The 21,866-nt window shown below is 40.5% G+C and overlaps 1 protein-coding gene across 3 annotated transcripts in view; it reads right to left on the bottom strand.

The window, feature by feature from the left end:
• Window positions 1–21,866, bottom strand: part of LOC101164435 (capping protein, Arp2/3 and myosin-I linker protein 3) — a 126,093-nt gene that overhangs the window by 68,739 nt on the left and 35,488 nt on the right. For all 3 annotated transcript variants that reach the window (XM_023965175.1, XM_023965176.1, XM_023965177.1), the window contains exons 6-10: window positions 14,069–14,163; window positions 13,671–13,741; window positions 13,482–13,555; window positions 4,286–4,361; window positions 1,155–1,243 (exon numbers count right to left, since the gene is read on the bottom strand). In XM_023965175.1, coding sequence (XP_023820943.1) covers window positions 1,155–1,243; window positions 4,286–4,361; window positions 13,482–13,555; window positions 13,671–13,741; window positions 14,069–14,163 — 405 coding nt within the window. The remainder of the gene's footprint in view (window positions 1–1,154; window positions 1,244–4,285; window positions 4,362–13,481; window positions 13,556–13,670; window positions 13,742–14,068; window positions 14,164–21,866) is intronic.

The raw sequence follows: 21,866 nt of genomic DNA, 5'->3' as shown, positions 1-21,866 counted from the left end.
GATGTCATCACACCAACTCTGTCCAGTTCTCAATTACAGTCATTGAATTTAGAGTTTGCAGTGTATTTTTTTTAAGAAAGTACAATGCACAAAAGAACTTTGATCACATGAAACATGAAAAGATCTATTGTGCCAGGTTATAGCAAATTTTGATCATTTCGGCCTATAGTCCCTATGAAAGTAAAGGCCAAGCCACTAATGATATTATGCACATTTTCTACGTATGATATTTTGGTCTTTTGTGATTCATGTGTGACATTCATAAGTGTTTCTTGTGTTCCTCATGTGCGTAGATGTCCGTTGAGGGTTTTGGCGTGAATTTGGTTTTTGAGCTGCTCGAAATGTTTGATCAGTTGAAAATTATGCAGTTTATGTGTATTTGATATAGTTTGTACAACATTTTTAGGTAAATCGTTGGCAATTGTGCGTACTTTTTGTGAGATGCAGACACTAATTTGTGGCTTTCCATGACTATTCCACCTACGTCCAATGGACATTCACGCATGTACCAGCGATGTATAACTTTTATATTGCGTATACAGCACATATTAGATTAGATTTGTTTATTAATCCCACGAATGGGAAATTTCCTTGTCACAGTAGCATGGAGTTTGGCACAAATATGTACAGACAGTAATGACAAGTTAGACAGACACACATTTGAAAGAATATATACAAAAGTAAGAGTGTTCTGATAAATAAACAGGGAAAGAGATGTGCAGGTATATAGAGGTCATCTGTATATACAGTTTTGTACAGTGAATAAAAAACAAAAACTGTCACTTTCCATAATTGATGCACAAATCACTAATGAATTGCATATAAACAGCGCAAAATTCATGTATGGTTCATGCACAATTCTTGTATTGTGTGGCTTTTACATTGATTTACATGTTCTGTAGCATTTACATGTTCTGTTACATTTTCATGTTACATGGTTTATTCATACTTCTCCCATTTTTTTAACGCGGTTCGTTCGTGATACAACTGTAAACATTTCACGAAAAGACCACAACTTTTCACACTGTTTCCATGTATACTCGCATATGATCAATTTTCATCTGTGCAATATCTGCAAAATTTGCGTAGTGTGACTGTGACACGGCCTTCAAAACAGAAAAGTAAGAACAAGTAATGCTAAAACATATACTTACGATTTGAGCCCTGCATTCTCCAGTGTGAGCTCCTCCAAACTGTTGGACTTGCTAATAGTGTGCAGAACCTGTTCCACCACCTCTGAGCCCTGACCAAAGACAACAACCAAAACAGAGAAAATAAACCATTGGGACGGACTACTTTTACTTTTTAAAAGACTTCAGTTTGAACCATTAAACTTCAAATGAGGAAAAGAAACAGATTTTTTATAGTCACTTAATTATTATGTCAGTGGGAGAAAAGAAAATTCCACAGGAGATGTGTTTGTTTGTTTTGCCAACCTAACCCTTGTGCTATCTTGTGTGGTCCAGATGACCCCACCCTTACATTGACGTGTTATCCCTACCACGACAAAGGTGGAGAGGATTTCATGTAATCCATAGACACCAGGGAAGAAGAGTCATTGAATCATTGAAGAAAAAAGGTTCAGCCCACTATTTTGTGCGGTCCAGTTGGGAGTTGGGTCATCTGGACCCAACAAGATAGCACAAGGGCTAAACTTGGGCTAAACTTGAGTAGGAAATGTATCATGCTGCAGAAATGGATTAGACTTAAACATGGTGTTGAAGTAACACCTATGTGAAATACAGAAGTAAAAAAATAAAGCTGACTGCTATCAAAGGAAGCGACCTCTTTGAAAAATTACAAACAGGAGCTGGATGGTGCGAGTTGGGGTTGTAAACGACCTTGGGTTAAATACATGCAAATAATTTCCAGCCTTGGTTCCATGTGATCTCAGAGCAGCATTTGACATAAAAATACACCAACATAGATGGTCTTTATCTGGTTTACTTTTATCTTTTAGGTCTTAAAGTTAAGTCATGGCATCTGGTCTTAAACTCAGTCTATAGCTTCATCAGTCTGACAGATCCACTTGGATAAGTCCAGATCCCATGACTCAACTTAAAGATAACTTCACCTGAATGAATGAGAACCTTCAGTAACATCTTCTAATCAATCAATACTTTGTATATAGAATCGAGTTGCTACTCTATAAGTACTTGACATTTAGCCCCGTTTCCACTGAGCTGTGCGGTCCGGTCCAGTCCAGTTTAGAATGGTCCAGCCAATTTAGGTGAGCTTTTCCACTCAAAGTTGGATCCCCATGACGCATGCGGGGTGAAGCTGACAACAACAATGGGGGTCATCCAGCAACGCATGTTTTACTGTGTAGCTTTTAATACTTTGCATACACAAAGTATTTCATGTTGTTTGGGACAAGATTGAGGGCAGTCGGGCTGCACGATATAAGGAAAACTTGCAATATGCAATATTAGTGATCAATATTGCGATGACGATATAACTTGCGATATATGAACAAATAGCAAAACAACCAAAAACATCATTTCCATTTCACTGCAACAGTTTAAGAGTTACACTCCAAATAACCCTCATCTACATAGGAGGCAAACATCTAACATAAAAGGCCTAACGTAAAGGCGTCCATTTGATTGGTCAAATGCATAAACTTAATTTTTTGATTCATAAGCTGCCATAAGATTGTTTTAGGACATTTAAGTAACCATTGATTGCAATTTGTGCTGTTTTTTGCGATATGCATATTGCACAGATTGAAATCGCGATAACGATAAATTAGCAATTTATTGTGCAGGCCTAGAGGGCAGCAAAGTGGAATACAGCCGCTTTCTTGTTGCCTTCTTTTGTCGTAAAGACCTTCAGCCAATCAACATGTTTCAACAATTGCTCCGTCCTAAACTGTCCGTTCCATTTTTTTAAGGATCTACAACCAACTGGTGCCCAAAAATGGTATGGTTCAGTCTGTCTTAATGAGTCAATTTTATAATAGAAATGTTCAAATTACTGGACCCTACTATACCGCTCAGAGGAAATGAGGCTATGGTGTACCACCAGGGTATGTTTTAGGACTCACTTTTTTTTCACCTGCTGTGAAGGTTTGGCTAGTTCCAGTAGGACATAGGACATTGGCTAAAGGACCAAACAACTCTCAACTCTGCTGAATCTCCCCCAGTGACATAGAGCACATTCAGATTAGGAATCTGTTTGATCAGGCATTAATACTAATAAATGGCATTGCTTTTTTTGGCTTGATGCTTTACAGACTCAACCATTTTTCTGGAAAACGGACAATAGAGCTTGTTTGGAAGTGGTAATGAGCAAACGTAAAATACATGGTGCTTACATCACTTCATCTGTTCACTTGATTTCTGTATTTTGTTTACTTGAGTTGTTAATTTGAATCATGCCACGGACCAGCACCAGCTTTAGAAAAGACAATTTCTGGTCCACGTCAAGCAGTCCTATGGTGAACACATCACCTTTGAAATTGTGGAGGCCCTTGTTTGCTATACAGCAGCCCCCTGTAAATTGCGGCAGTTTTGTTATAACAATAACCCACTATGGTCAAAACCCAGTAAGTAGTAATCTTTATTTTTATTAACTATAAAGAAGTTTCAACCCTTTGACACTGGAGATATTGCAGACAACATAAAAATACCATGCGCATTCTGACCATGCGTAACTCCTCGACGGTTGGAGTGATCAACTTGAAGTAAGTGACTCTGATGCGGAGAAAGGCACAAAACAGCTTTTCACCACGTAACATTCACTTGAATTACATGAATTGCGTAAATGGTTGAAGAGTCGAAAGAATGTATAAGCTCCGGGGTCAAAGGGTTAAGGCTGTAAAAACTCCTCACTACACACTTTTCTTACACAGAAATGAACATTTTCACATTTTTCTCTTTTGTTTAAACTTCCAAAATTCAAAAGTTTATAAAAAATAAGTCCAGTATTACAGAATGAAACCAAAGATCTGTTATATTGTAGATTCATGCAATTTGGGGATTCTGAATTCAATCTCTACTGTATGCAAGACACAGCATGGAGAAGATTGATTAAAGGCGCTCTGCAGCCGATCAGATTGCGGAAAACAATGCTTTGCACAAAAAAAAAAAAAAAGCCGAGGCCACGAAGGGTGAACCATGTTATAATAAGGGACCACTGTATTTAAGACACAAAAGTAAGATAAATGGACAATTTTGCAGGTCAACAAGGACTGGGCTCTGTGAATTGGTTTTTGATGCATAAAACAGTTTACGATAAAAACCTGAAAAAACAGACCTGCACAGATTGAAATATAATATCTTACCAAGCGCATGTCTTTGCAGTACAGCTTGGTGAACCATGTGTTGTAGGCGATGGCCGCCACGATCACTGCCAGGTCCCTGAAAGACAAGAAACCCACACATGTATCAGACCACAAAATTGGATGTTCAAATTACCCAGCTCTTCCTGGCGACGAGTGTCGTCAGGGACAAATTCTCATTATCCTGAGCCAAACTTTTCCTTCACCCTCATTGGTAGAAAGCAGTTCATCATTGTGGCAGAGAGAGCACCACAAGCAGAGCTGCTTTCCGGAAGATGACTGATAGTGCAGCCTTTCCGTGGAGGAGCACAGAAGGAGAAAAAGACAGAGAACGAAGGGAGGGAAAAAGAAACAGATGTAGCGATCGATGGTTGGGTCAGTGGATTATTCAATAAAGCCGCACTCTGATTCCAGCTCCAGACCTCAAACAGCGCTATATCCATTGCTGTGGACAGATGCAGTCCACAGATTTGTGTTTGGATGGGACAAACAGGAGGGGGGAGACTTCCAGAATCCTCAAAGGTCCAACAAAAGCCTTACTAAGGCTACTTGTGCAATATATCATCTGGCAAATGAGCAGCATCACAAAGTGGAAAGGCAGGGAAACGGAGAAAAGATAAAAAACAGAGGTACACAATGGAAGTAAGAGAAAATCCGGTCCAGGAGGAACTGGACACAAATTAAGGTAAAGGAGTAAATGCTTGTAATCCATAATTAATAATTAATACCAACATTTGGGTCAATCCAGTGACCCACACTGTCAAGCTACGCACACATTTGACGCACGTCAAGGAATGCACTAAAGGTCTTGAACGCACGTTTAGCCCATGGTGTTCACATGCTAACACATGTTACTAACACATGTACGCCACATACAGCTGGAAGAGGCTTGGTGCAAAGTGTCACAGCTCTAATCTGATATGTTAAATACTTGGAGTCATAATGCCGGTGTAGGTACCATAACCATTTGGCCTGCGATAACCGTTCGGGGTTCTTTCGACTGAGGATAACGTCACACTACGGTAACCCCACTTGGACAAACTACGTAGTTTCGAGATCTGCTCGGGCTCCACATATTTTCATTTCACGTTTCCTTTTGTAACCTAAAGTTCTGTTGTGTCTGACATTATTCTTTGTAATGTTTATAGAGAGATTTTGCCACAACCCACTTTGTAAAAAGATCTGTGGCTGTTAAAATGAAGCTGCTGCTCCACACAAGAGAACCGTGTCTCTGTTCAGAGCAGCTGGAGGAGAGCAGGTGAGGTGCTTTGTTATAGTGTGCAGTCCGGAGAAGGGTTCTGACTGCAGTCCGTTCGGATGTTAAGGAAATGCAAACAGCTCGTAAAGCTCTAGATTTTCCCAGAAAAGGGCAGAAAGATGCCTTGAAAGGCTCCAGAATTTACCTGCAAGTTGTGTAACCTAGGGATGTCAAAAGCTTTTGGTTAACTTTTATTTTTTAGCTTAACAATAACAAAGATTATAAGCATTACACTAATATTAAAGATTAAATTTAGCCTATTTACTAAATGTAATAGTCGGTGCTTGTGACTAACATAATCACACAGACAGATGGCTTAATGGCATTTCCCAGATATATTCCACTGAAAGTACGATCCAATAAACATCAAGTATTCAGCAGAAACGACATCAACATTGAAATTTCTCTCAAGTAACTGGCCGTTTTTTGTTTTAATTTAACCCTTTTTTCAACTACCGTAACTTTTCAACCGTTCACACAATTGACGTAAATTAGCTGGTACTGTCATGGAGAAAAGTGGCTTTGCGTCGCTAGGCAATACTTCACGTTAATGAGTTGCTTATCGGCGCAAAGCCAATATGAAAAGCCGCTTTTCTGCAGGTCAGAGTCGGCTGATTCACAGTTATCGTGTAAAACAGAAAAAGAGTTACGCTACGTTCACAGCGCCCTTGAAAACGCACGTTCAAGCGACTACTTTCTATGAAAAGTCAATGTAAACATGTGTTTCGATCTTCCGTGTTCAAAACTCTCTATTATACTTATAGCTACAAAAGTTTCTACAACCAGATTTGGGATCTACGTACAAAACACGCTAAGAACACGTATCGAAAGTTAACCAGGTCCAACTTTGATCAATCAGAGGACCAACCAATCAGGGCTGGAATTTGGTAGTGACGTTTGCATATCGTCCCTTTTCATTCCCCGTAGTGCCAATCACTTGAAAACTGTCAATGGAGGAGAAATGAATACTTGCGGTTTGTGCCCGGCCGGAATTCTATGACCCGCTATGCGTTTGTTATTTAGGTGTCGCCGGTGACATCTCCTGTTTTAAAGGTTTGAACATTTGACCAAATTTGGGTGAAGTAATCAACTGGTTATGAGTTATTTCTTTTACTGACAATTTTTGAGCCAATTGTGGTTCAGAACTAATATTATTCACATTTCTTTTTTAAAACAAAGAGGAAACCCTTTTGACTTTAAATTTACAATTTGTTTTTACTTTTTTCACCTCAAACCATTTGTAGTTGTCTTCGATTTGAAGCAATCTTTGAGCTTTACTTGGCTACCCTTCAACAAGGTCATGTTTGATGAATTTCTGCTCAGTTCCTAAAGTACTGCTTAAAAGAAGAAGCTTCATATTTTACTACAGAAAGGATCACTTTACGTTCATCTTTTCAACTTCTCCAAGCTCCACTGACACCGGTTTTTTATCCTTTCAGAAGGAAGGTTCAGTGTGACGAAGCTTTCATCATGCTGAGATTTGCATCTTACTTCAAATTTAACAACATCTGGACTATATTTAATTAGAAGATCAGAGTGAATGTGAGCTGCCCACTTCAGCCCCAAATTCTAAATCAATAATCATTAATAGTAACTTCATTTTTCTCCGTCCTGGGGTGGGTTTTTTTTAGAGGAAAGCTCCCATGGGTCGTTGGAATCAAAGACTCGCTGGGAGCTTGAAAATATTCATGGCCAAGAGCCAAGATTTTATAATCATCAGAAAATGAAATTTTAAGTGAACGCAGTGCACAAGTCATACTTTCAGTGGAACATCTCTGGTAAATGGCAGCTATCCGTCCGTCTGTGTGACTACGTTTGTCTCAACCACCGACTGTCTATGTACTGAGTGACCCCTCCCCCTGCGTGTTTCAAATAGGACGTACCCGCTGAGTCCAAGAAGCCAAAATCCCATCGACTTCTCTTCTATTGCAAAATAAACAGCTAATTCTCTGTCATTCTCTTAGTGAGAATCACCATTTTTCCTCTGATACCCGTTTTTAATCCTCTTTTTTTTCATGACATATATTCTTTATGGCAAGTCATTCAAGTTTTAAACTGGCCAATCAGGGGCCTCAAAAGTATGTGGCCTCAAATGTTCGAAACATTTGATTGACAGGTTCTCCCGAGCCTGCTTTCAGTGGTCGGGGTGTGACTGCCGGTCCAATCACAATTTTTGGCTCCAACTTGTCAGTTTCCGTATCGTAAAAAAAATGGTAACTGAATCGACTCGATTTAGTTGAGGCCTGAAGTAAAGCACATGCTGTAGGTGACAGTCAGTCACTCGGGCCAGTTCTCTCAAGCTGCTTTCAAACAGAAAGCAGCGTCAGAGGCCTCTAGTTTCAATGTTAAGTCAATGTCCAGACCCAATCTGGTGGTGCGGCGCAATTTGACGGGTGTAATGTCACGTCCTGAGCTCAAAAAAATGGGAACGTTGGTGAGGTTGCTGTGACACGTCAGCCAATCAGGGAGTCAGCTTTGCGCACACGATGTGTTCACTGACTCCATCAGTGGGTGGAGTACAAATCCAACACAGAAGATTGCTCCATTCATTTTCTCAATCTGCTATAACCCTTTCAGGAGCCAGACCCTTGTTGATCTCTAAGCATCATCCATTCTTCAATGCGTTGTAAATGAGACACGGCTCCATGTAGCAATCAGGCTAAGAAAATGTGATGTCGCTCCTCCGACACGCGTTTGGGGAATCGAGCAGCAAATTTGCAGCGTGTTGAAAGAGAGCAAGCCAAAGTAAATTTGACACGCGGCATCGTTTACACCGAACGCAGCTTTATACAGTCAATGGTCACATTAAAAACAATACATACATTTAGCGAACAGACAACAGTTTGACCGATCTAAAACAGACTCGGGGTCTTCTCTGGTGACCAAAAAAGATGGAGGTGTTGCATTTTGTCAAGTGTTGCCTCAGTCACTACATCATGAAAAAGTATTAAATGCTAGAGTTGAAAAGCAGTTGACATCCTTTTGCGTGTCTGCATGCATGCAGAGGATTTAGAGTCATTAAAAGAAGGGCCAAAACAGGATTTGAGGATTTTAACCAGTTTCCAAAACTGATCTAAAAACGCTTTTTTCTCCCCCTTTTGTGAAGCCTGCAGCCGCCAGACAGAGCTCACGGTCTGAAAATAACCCGTGAGAAAAAAAATGAACGAGAGAATTTACCAAGTCGATAACAAGAGGAGATGGGGCTGCAAAGAGAGGTGCCTAGTTTCAGTCAGGAGAAATGAGACGAGGCAGCGTTCGGACGGACAGCAGTCAGCAGAAAGGACGTCGCCCCGTCACTCATGGTAACAGTAGACGAGTTTAATTTGTGGAGATGGCGGGAACCAAAACGCAGGCGGACAAAAATAGGGGGAAAAGCGCATAATGCACCGCAAATAGCCTCTGGTAACCAATGATAGACAGACCCATCCGTTTCCCATCTTAGGACCGTCTAGCTTTTCTCTTTGCCATTTATTTTTTGTCATATTTTCCAAAGGGAGAAGCGGAGCCGGCCATTGGATTGTGGGAATAATCATAGAAGAAATGAAGAAGAACAGGACAGAAAACCAATAGCAGAGGAAGGAAAAAGTCTCATAGGTTCTTAAGGTCGTGTCACACAGCCACTTTGAACAATTTGCGCATTTTCCACATATGAAATTTTGGTCTTTCATGATACATGCTTGACACACGTAATTCGTAGATGTTTCTTGCGTTTGTAATTCGTCGATGTGCACAGATATCTGAGGGGTCTTTACATGAATTACGTTTCGAGATGTTTAAACTTCTTGCTCGCTTAGGAATTTTGCTGTGAACGCGTATTTTTTGTAGTTTATCCACAATTACCACCTGCATGATTTTGGCGAGATGCATACGCAAATGTGTGGCTTTCCACAACCGTTCCACGTATCCCGTGTGCCATTTTGTGGGATCAAAATGACCCCAGCCTTACATTAACGTGTTATCCCTACAAGGACAAGGTGGATAAAGGTGAAGAGGATTTCATGTAATCCATGGACACCAGTAAAGATCACAAATCATTGAAGAAAAAAGGTTCAGTGCACTGTCTGTGGGTCTAGATGACCCAACTCCCAATGTTAAAGTGCCTTTTGTTTGTCGCATGTACCACTGATGTATAACTTTTATGTTGCGTCTATGTCACACAAAACGTTCAAATTATGTAATTGGCGCACAAATATCTAACAAAATGCCTAAAAATGTTCCAGAAATGCTCAGACTTGATCCGTGACACATAATCGAAAATTCTACATGAAGACCAAAACTTCTCTCACTTTTTCCACGTATATTCACGTATGACCAATTTTCAGCTGTACGATTATGTGGAAAATGTGCATAGTGGCTTTGGGACACGGCCTATACTTTGCTGTTCAGTCATGTTTCTCTAGAACAGCGGTCCCCAACCTTTTTAACGCCACGGACCGGTGTGACGTCACACAAAAGTTTCACCGACCGGTCTTAAAATTGTAGGCGGATGATTGTTGTCACTACCCTGCGATGAAAGAGGAACAGAGTCGTGACAAGACAAACTCTGAGCTTTTATTTTGGCACGCATAAAAATGTACATCGCACAGGTGTCATCATCCTCTCCCTTTCCCACACTCATGGTGCAAAAAATAGGTACTGTCTATTAAATGTAGCTTTCTTTTTTTTGTAGTCGAAGGCTCCTCTTCTGTCTCCTGGCTGGTAAAGAAACTTTCCAAAGACGTTTGTTTTTTCCTCATTTTGTTAGCTCCTGGGGTTTATTTTAGCGGTAACCTATCACGTGACTGAGAAGAGTGCTTTGGCCTGCATCAAGAGTGACATCGATGGATGTAACAGAGAATCGGGCAAATTTTCAAAATAAAACATCTTTCAGATTCTGAAATAAATAAAACGGCAGTAATGCAAGTTATTTATTCTTTCTGTGCGGCCCGGTACCAAATGACTCTAGAACATCCAAAACTAATTCATATGAAAAAATACGTAAAATAGTCATATTTTCCTATATTTTCTTAACCCTCCTGTTATGTTCATTTGTGAGTAACAGAGATGATGTTCCCGGGTCAATTTGACCCAGAACATAACAGGAGGGTTAATATTCAGATCAGTCTGAAGCAAAACAAAGACTAGACCGTGTTTGAAGATTACCTTGATGGTTAAGGACAGGTTTCAATTCCAGATGCCTTGTTTCAAATTATCAAATAAAAAAATTTAAAAAGTAACCTTTGTGACAAACCAAGCTTTTATCTCTGCATTTTTTTCCAATTTACTCTGAAGTGTCACAGAATAAAGAAGCAGCAGGAGGAGGCGTTTTTTTTTTTTTTTAAGAAAAAAAATGTCTATAAACAAATCTCAGTTCACTTTTTCCTCAGTTCTTTATAACTGGTGTCAGTTGTCAACTCATTCTTATGATCCACTTTACATTTGACACACTCATACAATATCTGTGAAAGAAAAAGGAGCAAAGGGGGGAAAGGTACGACACCTTCCAGCTGTTTGAGCCCTGGGTTCTGCCACCGAAACATTTTATTTTAGTTGGTAAAAACAAAAACAAATAAATCTCCAAACTTCCATCAAAAGCAGAAGACAGAAAGTGTCATACATTCAACTTTTACCCAGGGAGGGTATTGTTAGACGAAACAACGCTCTTGTCACAGTAAGTGACAGATGATGAGGTGCATCTTAGTGTTTGGGAAGCTTGTTTGCAGAAATTTATCACGAGGCCCTAATACAAAAAAAAAAGGGGAAGTTTTTCTAAAGTACACTGCAGTCAGAAATGATTAGGATGAGGCACCATTTTTGATCTCAACTCTAGAAGTGACAAAAATGATCTAAATCCCCCTCATTGTCTGTAGCTTTTGCAAGTCGGAGTCAGTAAATCAATAAATAATCAGTCAAGATTAGAATCTCAAGGAACAGCAAACAATAACAACAAATTATTAAAAAAATAAAAAGGTAAAATCTAGTTTCAATCTTTTATCATAAAGTTGTTTTATCATTTGTACCACAGAAGCCTTCAATTCACAATGTGGCTAGTGACAAATTACACAGCTTTTGCTGATTTCCTTACACAGAATCTGTTGCAAAATATTCAATATAGCAAAAAAAAACTGAATTTTGATCATTTTTTTATATGTTTGAGTGTCTCAAATTAAAAAATCAGAAGCTCCAAAGTAATCTGTATACTGTTAACGTTGTTGTTTACCTTACAGAGCTAAATTAATGATTCATTCCAGATTACAATCTCTGCATAAATCCCACTTTTTCTTGAGTGTGCCATTCCTGCAGTGTTTTATCTTAATCTGGATAAACAGGTTTCCTTTTCGGCTGCATTAACATCTCACACTGCAGAGAGCTTGAAGTTAATAATGCATTATGAGCCCTTATTGTGGTGCATGCGGAAGATTTATTTCTCCATCTAAACCCACGAGGTAGAAACTGTGGACAAAAGAGGTGTGCTGAATTGCTGTGCACGCAGCTCTGCTAAAATAAAAGCCCTCTTTGGTGCAAAAGTTGTACAAATTAGGTCACATTAGAATGCTTATTATGTCTTCATATTTGGTTATTGAACCATCAGAAAACCCAAACTGCATCTGGAAAAAGAAAAGAAAAATAAGTAATATTAATCTGTGTCAATAGTCAAGCCCGGTGGGGGTAGAATGGTGGTAGAACTCAGCGTAATTGCTCTTAAAAACAGCTACTAACAGAGAAAAGTAAAAATCATTTAATAAAAAATATTAAGGAATTTTTCTCAGTTTAATGTAAATGGGGCAACTGTGTTGCAGAGGTAGAGTTGTCGGCCTCTGATTGCAAGCTCACATGTTTGATTCCCAGATTGCCCTTGCGCATGTGGTGAAGTGTTTCCAATATTGCTCCTGGTGGTGTAAGGTTGGCGCCCATGTGTAGAGGCCATCAGTGTGTGAATGGGACAGTAAACCCTTTGGGCCTTCAAGATAGTGAAGATAGTAGAGAGCTAAAGAAGTATCCGCCATTTACCATTTGACATGCAATGTCCGATCTAAGACTATGGTCACATGTCCCGAAATGCCAGTGTGGCGAACTAAATAGAAGCAAATTTAGCAGGCGGTCGCTCCGCGGCATTTGTATTCGAGAGGTGGCATTCGCTTTATTTACACGTCACGAGGCAGCCGGAGAGGTTTTAAGAAAAAGCCTCAAATTCAAGGTGACCGGAGGATTTTTTGACATTGGTCAGTGGCTGCCTGGGTACATTCGGAGGTTGTGTGGTGGCGGTCCAGTGGCAGAGGGGTGATAGGAAGGCAACAGCGTGATAGGTGACTGATAGGAGGGACTCCAAGGTCCCCAAAATCATGTCATGATCAGACAATGTTAGACTGCCGCCCTCCAGCCACCCCCCTACCCCATGCTACTGTCCCAATGGCACCATCTGGTGGTTAGAGATCGGATGGTAGCACACGGGCACTCGGTGATGGCTGTTGACATGGGCCCGGCAATGACCGGACGTCAATCTGCCATCCGTGGGTCCTGCATATGAATCCTGCTGAGGTTGGACCGCTTAGACCTTAGTTAATGATGTGGGCCACTTGGTATGTACTCCTGGGGTAATGGGCGGCTGGCGGCACTTGATGTGGACGGCTGCCATCCTGAGACATTTACACATCGTACAATAAGAGCTGCTGCTGGCCAGCAATCCAGCTGCCATCGCCCTGCGGCCGCTAGATTTTGTAATGGCATCATCAACACCTGATTCTGACACCTGACGGCCTTCGTCGACATTTATGACCATTCGTGGCAGGAAATCTGGAATATTCTGCCTTTGCCTCCCTATCGCACTGTGGCAGTTTTTTTTGTACTATAGCATCATGCACTGGAGTAAAATGCCATCATGGGCTGTGATGTTTTACAAAAGTGGATCCGACTGACGTTTCCAGTCAGAATCAACGTTTGAATGTTTGGAAACAGAGTTACCTGCTGTCCAGGTGGCTGAAATCCAGCAGGTTGAACTCTCGGTTGTCCTGAGAATGGTAGATGGTGTCCACATCCTGGAAAAGGCAAAAAAATAAAATATAAAAAGAGCATAAGAAAGAATCAAAAATAAAATTATCAGTGGTTCCCAACAAAAAATGTAAAAAAACAACAACAATAAAACCTTCTCACCCATTGCACTTCTTCCTTGCAGCCGATTCCGTTGTAGTCACAGAGAGCAGCATACGTCTCTGAAAACCCACCTGGAATGTGCACAAATAAATCCTAATGATACCCTAGCAGATAGCAAACAGCAGAAGGAGAGTGTAGAGAAATAAAAGAAAGAAATGGTGGAAGATGAAAGAAGACATCAGATAGACATGTCTGAAGAGGGGGGGGGGAGACAGACATAAGGTCCAAACGCTGAGGTGAAATGAAAGCCCAGAACAACAGCATCAAAAAATAAAAAATTAACTCTTCTTCTTATCATCAGAAAGTGAACACATCCACCAACAGCAGCCCCCTGACCTGTTTAAGTCCCCAAAAGTGATCAAGTGCATCAGATGCATGAAAATATGCAACAGACTAACCGCACGTTTTGGGAGGCTCTAAAGGGGATTCGGAGTTTGGAGAAAACTTTTGGTTCCCATCAGGTAGATCTCCTTCTGCACGGCAAATGGGAGGACTGAAAGAAAAAGAAAGAGGTTAAAAGTTCAGACGGCAAATGCTTTAAAGCCGACAAGCTCACAATACTGATTCACAAAAAGTAAACGGGGATCTCGTTTGAATGCAAAGTCCTTGGCAAACGGATGCTTCATTAGCATAACAAAAGGTAAAAGCTTAAATGAGAGAATTTTATTTGTGTGTTCATGCAAAAAGACCTATCAGTTTAATGAGATGGTTGTTGTGTCCAAATAATTTCCTTGGTAACTCAAATATTTGTTACTCGAAACCCCAAAAAAATGGTGCAGAAAAAATAGGGAAGCAAAAAAAAAAGAAAAATGCAAGTAGTAAAATGTTTATCACTTTGCAGTGTTGCCGTGTTTCCTGTTTTAACAATGTTTTTGCACTGCAAGAGAATGCAACACCTTTAAATTATGGCTGAATCCAAATTTCTTCCCTACCCCTCTGGCTCGTTCCTATTACTCCCATTGTTTTGGTATTTGAAGCTGTAGTGGTGTCCAAAAGTGTTTTTTCAAGGCTCTGTATCATGCTTTTTTAGGCCTTTCAGAGTAAACTAAATCCATATATATGATAATATATTACCTTTGACACACAAAACAACAAAGCTCATTTTCCTTCCCGGAAGTAAGGCGACTCGATCTCTGAAGGCCCGTACACATCGGGACGAATATTCGCCAGGCGTTATTCGCCAACGTTTTTCGCCACGTTTTTTGTGTTCACACCCAGGCGATTTTCGCTGACGGTGAGCCGAGCGAACATGCAATTTCATTCCCTGACATTAGATGGTGCTTAATGTAAACAGAAATACTCCTGTACACAAGGTGGCGCTGCGCAACTTTACGATTCTTAAAGTCACTTTTCACTCAGAAGAAGAGAGCAAGTATTTACGCGCTTGTCAGAATAATACAAAGAAAACATGAATATTTCAAGCATCAGTAGCTCCAACGGGTACTTGGTAAGGGGATATTTTAGAATGTCCGTCATTATTTCTTTGCGGCAGTGTAGACGCTACTTGGCGTCTATCTTCTTCGCTGGTATGTGTGCTCGGCAAGGCAGTTTTGTGTTTGAGCGCCCCCAAGTTGTGTTTTACTGTAACTTCAGAAGCTCCAGACACGTGTGCAAAAGCGCCATTCTCATTGGTCGAATAGATTTCGACGCGAAGCGTCAAAAAAAAAAAACCGAACCCGAGGCGTTTTTTTTTTGACGCTTTGGCGCGTGGCGTTTTTTCGCGTCGGTGTGCACACTCACATTGGTGCCCTTTGTTTAGTCACGAGGTGTTAAACGTCGGCGAAAATTGCCGGCGAAATTCGTCCCGGTGTGAACAGGCCTTGAGGCTCAGCTTTTTGCTCCGTGTGGGCACCACCCACAAAAACAAACAACATCCATACTTTTGCAACGATCCATGTGCATATTGTGCGTATAAAAGGAAAGTCCTTTTGCCGGTCACCGCTATCTCCACAGAGAAAGTGGGTGTGTGCTGGCAGCGTTCCTCATTTTGTGACATCAAAATATGAGACCCAATTTCGTGGGTTGGGAGGGGCTGGTGCTCAGAGTGCAGGTTTTTAGCAGAACACCCAGAAATGCATGAATGGATCAAATTACCGCTTTTGGGTTGTTTATAGTGAGGAATGAACCTTATAATACACTTAAAAGCTGAAAAAAAAGGTCATTTTGCATGATGTAGGTAACGCTCATGTAAGCGACCACTTCCAATGAAAAGTCTTGCCCATAAACGCGCGTTTTGGGCTTCCGCATTCAAAGCTCTCATGGTCACACATAGCTATGCAAGTTTCTTTTTAGGTTTTTACATCCAAGCTTAAGCAAGTTAAACCAGGTCAAACTTTGGCCAATCAGAGACTTGGATTTGGTAGTGACGTATGGATTGTGTCCCTTATAATTCATGAAAGTGCCAACCCTTCTGTCAATCTTTATATGCATAAACATTTTTTTAGTGTTTCATATTTATTTCATAATAAAGATTTATTGATAATGATTCCTCAACAACAGCTTAGTGACCTTGTGGTAGAGTGTCCGCCCTGTGACTGGAAGGTTGCAAATTCAAATCCACGCCGAGTCAAACCAAAGACTCTAAAAATGGGATCAAATGCCTCCCTGCTTGACAGTCAGCGTAAAGGGGATGGATTGAGGGGGCTAATCTACCAAATAGTTCCCGGCGTGGCTGTGTCTGCAGCTCACCGCTCCCCCAGGCGACGGCTCAAATGCGGAGAACAAATTTCAGCTAATGGTACTTTAATTTGAACTTTAATTAATGCAATTTTTAATAACGATTTCACTGAACAAGCCCTTGGTCACAGGTTAGATATGTTCTAACAGAGTAACCGGAAGGGAATCGCACTTTCCAACTAAATTTTTTAAACTACTTTGAACCTATTAAGGTTTTTGGTGTCAAAAAGGCAATAAAACTAAAGGTGTGAATAGATTAACAAAAAAAGGATGTTCATATGTGACGGGAAATATGAGGTTCTATAGTCTAATGATAAATACTTTTCCAAATATATGAATCACTTTTTTTCAAGCGTCCAGCCTTTTGCTGTAAATCTTCAGCATTTAGTTAACTGTTGGCAGCAGCATCAGAACACAGACCCATAAATCTGCTGAGAGTGAAATGCTAATTTAAAGGGAATGTGGATCAAACTGCTTTGCAATCAGGTTACGGCCCACTTGCAGGCACATGACGGTGCTGAATCATGCTTCTTTTGCAAAAAAAAAAAAAAAAAAAAAAAAAAAAATCAATTTTTGCAAGAATGGAGACATCGTTGACCTTACATTAATCAAACATATTTTCCAGGATTATTAGACTTCCTTTGTAAAAAATGATCAGAAGAACCAGAGAGTCTTTGAATTGGACATTTTGTTCCATTTTATCTGATAAATGAATTTTATCTACTTTTGACAAAATATCCTAAGAAAAACAATTCTGCACCAAATTTTAACCATGTATTGAGTGTCTTAGACCAGTGGTCCCCAACCCCCGGTCTGCAGACCAGTACCTGTCAGTGGGTCAATCGGTACCGGGCTGCAGAAAAAAACAAAACAAAAAAAAGAACTTTATGATGTAATTTTAGAATATTTCATTTTTTTAAGATTCTGAAGGAAGTTTTATTTTGGAAAACAACTAGATTCTTCTTGGTAGTTGCTGTCAAAATCCAGCACCCTAGAAATTTCCCAGAAGTCTCTGTGAAAAAACAGTATGCATCGTTGCTCAGTAGATTTTTCATGGGAGAGTTTGTTTTTTTAATTTATTGTTGGAAAACCATCTAAGTTTTTAACTTTTGACACAGTGAATTCATAAATAACAAAACTATTTTACTCTTGAAACGTAAAAATGTATGCAATCAAAACAATTTTCAGTGGAGAGAAATTCTCTCTATTCTGCTGCTCGAAACAGAGCAAATGTGCCACAAAAGCCAGCCAATCACAGACATGGACATGAAGGTTGATGCTGATTGGTCAAACCTGTTCCAGTCTACAGGCTGATGGGAATAATGGCGCAAACATCCCTCTATACTACAAATCCACAACTTTGTTTCAGTGAATTTTCATCAACTATGAAATACCTGTAGACAGTTCTAAATTAAATTCAACGTAGTGACATTTTAATTTGAAAAACTGATTTTTCGGAATCTGAGAACTCTGAAAAATAAACAAATAAATAAATACATAATAAATAAAACTCCAATTTGAGCCCCATTTTACGATTGAGTATTGCCCCCCCCCCCCCCCCCCCCGAAAAGAAAAAGAAATATGAAATTTAAAGTCGGAAATTAATAAATTAAATGTCATAATATTACAACTTTAAGACAGTTAAATTTATGAGAAAAAAAAAGTCAAATTTAGCCTTTGACTTTTAAATCTACAACTATATGACATCATTTTCGTAATTTAACAGTTGTCACCTTTTTCTCGTAAATTTAGGACTTTGAAGTTGTAATAAAAAAAAAAGAAAAAAAATAAAACCTTGTAAACTGGCCTGAATACTCCATCGTACCACTTGGACTGGTCTGTTGCCAACAAAAGGTTGGACACCACCGTTTTAGACGACTCAATTCAACCATTGCATCTGTATTCTGCAGGAGCGCTGGCCTACAAGTAAATGAGTGACACTTTGATTTGAATCTCTGCGCTGCAGGTTAGATGAAAGATAATGATGATTATATAAACATTCTCAATCATCTCTGGCTGAGCTGTGACTAAACTCACTTTTCAAAAGCCGCATTTATGCACCTGAATGGCTCCTCCAAGGCTCACACTAGAACCCTCCTCTTTGTCTGCCTGCACCTCTTAGCTAAATGATCATCACATTTTCAAGATTAAAAACAGATTCTTTTGAAAACCAAAGTTTGACTAAAATCACAGTCAAACTTAGGATGATATTGAACTGCAGACTATTAAATATAGTGTTTAAGTTTCCATGAAGCAAAAAAAAAATTCTGAAAACGTCAGTCTGAGACTTTAAAAGCAATAAAAGATTCAATGAAATTAGCGAAAGAAGTGTGGGATTAAAAGCAAAGCTGTGATTGACATGAGAGTAACTTGACATTTTTCTTAGTTCAGTTACAGCAGCCATAAAGTGGACGACCCTTTAACATGGATTTAGATCCGTGTCACCGTTCTGCTTGAGCTACGTTCACATCGCCCTCGGCAACGCCCGTTCAATCACCATAGACCTGGCTGCTGACAAGACGGCGCCCAGACATCACTAGCTGAAATTCCACAATTTTTATTAATTTTAGCGCCACTTATTTAAACCTTTTAATGTGCTTTTCCGTCTGGTCCAAGAAAAAAATGGTTACAGATATAATATACACTGAGCAAAAATATAAACGCAACACTTTTGTTATTGCTCCCATTTATTATGATATGAACTCAAAGATGTGAAACATTTTCCACATACACAAAATAACCAGTTTTCTGAAATATTGTTCACCAATCTGTCTAAATCTGTGATAGTGAGCACTTCTCCTTTGCCAAGACAATCCATCCCACCTCACAGGTGTGCCATATCAAGATGCTGATTAGACAGCATGATTATTGCACAGGTGTGCCTTCGACTGGCCACAAGAAAAGGCCACTCTTAAATCTTCATTTTTGTTTTATTGAGGGGGTCAGGGGACTCAGACAACCAGTCAGTATGTGGTGTGACCACCATTTGCCTCATGAAGTGAGACACATCTCCTTCGCATAGAGTTGATCAGGTTGTCTATTGTGGCCTGTGGAATGTTGGTCCACTCTTCTTCAATGGCTGTGCGAAGTTGCTGGATGTTGGCAGGAACTGGAACACGTTGTCGTATACGCCGATCCAGAGCATCCCAAACATGCTCAATGGGTGACATGTCCGGTGAGTATGCTGGCCATGAAAGAACTGGGATGTTTTCAGCTTCCAAGAATTGTGTACAGATCCTTGCAACATTGGGCCGTGCATTATCATGCTGCAACATGAGGTGATGTTGTTGGATGTACAGCACAACAATGGGCCCCAGGATCTCGTCACGGTATCTCTGTGCATCCAAAATGCCATCAATGAAATGCACCTGTGATCTACGCCCATAACATATGCCTGCCCATACAACAACATTGACATCAGAAAACCGCTCACCCACACGACGCCACACACGCTGTCTGCCATCTGCCCTGAACAGTGTAAACCGGGATTCCTCCATGAAGAGAACACCTCTCCAACGTGCCAGACGCCATTGCATGTGAGCATTTGCACACTCAAGTCGGTTACGATGACGAACTGGAGTGAGGTCGAGACCTCGATGAGGACGACGAGCATGCAGATGAGCTTCCCTGAGACGGTTTCTGACAGTTTGTGCAGAAATTCTGTGGTTATGCAAACCGATTGTTTCAGCAGCTGTCCAATTGGCTGGTCTCAGACGATGTTGGAGGTGGACATGCTGGATGTGGAGGTCTTTGGCTGGTGTGGTTACACGTGGTATGCGGTTGTGAGGCCGGTTGGATGTGCTGCCAAATTTTAGGAAACGCCTTTGGAGACGGCTTATGGTGGAGAAATGGACAGTCAATTCCCTAGCAACAGCTCTGGTGGAGATTCCTGCTATCAGCATGCCAATTGCACGCTCCCTCAAAACTTGCGACATCTGTGGCATTGTGCTGTGTGATACAACTGAAGATTTGAGAGTGGCCTTTTCTTGTGGCCAGTCTAAGGCACACCTGTGCAATAATCATGCTGTCTTATCAGCATCTTGATATGGCACACCTGTGAGGTGGGATGGATTGTCTTGGCAAAGGAGAAGTGCTCACTATCACAGATTTAGACAGATTTGTGAACAATATTTCTGAGAACTAGTTATTTTGTATATGTGGAAAATGTTTCACATCTTTGAGTTCATACCATAATAAATGGGAGCAATAACAAAAGTGTTGTGTTTATATTTTTGGTCAGTGTAAATAAAGTTTAGCCGAAATGACAAAAGAGGTTTATTCAAGTATACACCTCGTGTGTCGGAAGATCCCATGTTGTAACAGTAAAATATGTCCAACACAAGAGGCCTTCAGCCCTCATCTGTTTGCTCAGCTGCCGCCCCTAGGTGGCGGTGTAGGTGGTGGACATGTGCTAGTAAAGAGTGGAAAAAGGAAAAGAGGCCCTCCCTTCTTGTCCAGTGTGAACACCGTGAGCAAAACACAGAGTGTCCGGTGTGTACGGAGCTTTAACACTCCTTTGAAAGGGTTTTCACACCGTTCCCTTCTATATTTAGAGCGCACAACCCTTAATCTTGTTTCCCAACAAATCAAAAACGACACCTAACTACATCTGTGACCTTAATCCCCACTTTATCATCACAACAATCATCCAAACAATTTCTGTACTACCTGCTTTCTGCATGTCAGCAGAGCAGCACAAATCGGTTAACCACAGCCTCCATCTCATGTCTGTGCACCTTTATGTTGTCTTCCATGTTCTCACTTGGAAGATTAATTTGCAATGGTGCAAAACGAGGAAGACACATCGCAGGATTCCAAATAAACCCAGATGAAGCAACAACAGAAGGAGCTTTGTGGTTTTTTTGCTGCTATATGAGGGAAAACAAATACACCGCCCTCGGCAATGTGTGTTCAAGCGGCCACTTCAATGAAAAGTCAATCTAAACGCACTCAAACGCCTTTTCTTGGGACTCCGTGTAAAAAAACTCCCCCATAGCCACGCAAACGTTTTCAGCCTCTACGTACAAAAGTGGCCATTGAACGTGATGAAAGTTATAGCAGGTCAAACTTTGACCAATCAGCTTCTCGGATTTGGTAGTGACATGTCGATGGCACCAAGTCTTTCATATATCAGAATAGAGCTGTGAAAGAAAAAGCCTGGAGTCAAATTCACCAGATTTACACCGCTTTGATATTTTGCACTAAAACTCTTCCAACTGTAGGTGGTGGACATGCACTAGTATCGGGTGTGAACACCACGCACTATGCTCCCGTTCTTGAACGCGCCTCTGATGCCCTCCGTGGCTTAGCACAAAAACCAGAAAGTTTTGTTTGTGCCCGCTGCCTCTTTTTTTTTTTTCTTTCCAAAATGTGAATGAAACATGCATTTCATACTTTAAAATAGTGCAAGATCGGTCTTATGTCTTAGTTGATCACTCGAAACTGTAAAGTACTGAAAGTGAAGAAGGAAGGAAGTGAAAAAAACAAAAAAGCTAAAGTTGAAAAAACAAAACAGCAGCA

The sequence above is a fragment of the Oryzias latipes genome, chromosome 17 (assembly GCF_002234675.1).
Source record: "Oryzias latipes chromosome 17, ASM223467v1".
In the NCBI taxonomy this organism is placed as follows: domain Eukaryota; kingdom Metazoa; phylum Chordata; class Actinopteri; order Beloniformes; family Adrianichthyidae; genus Oryzias; species Oryzias latipes.
This window is presented reverse-complemented; position numbering and strand designations above follow the sequence as displayed.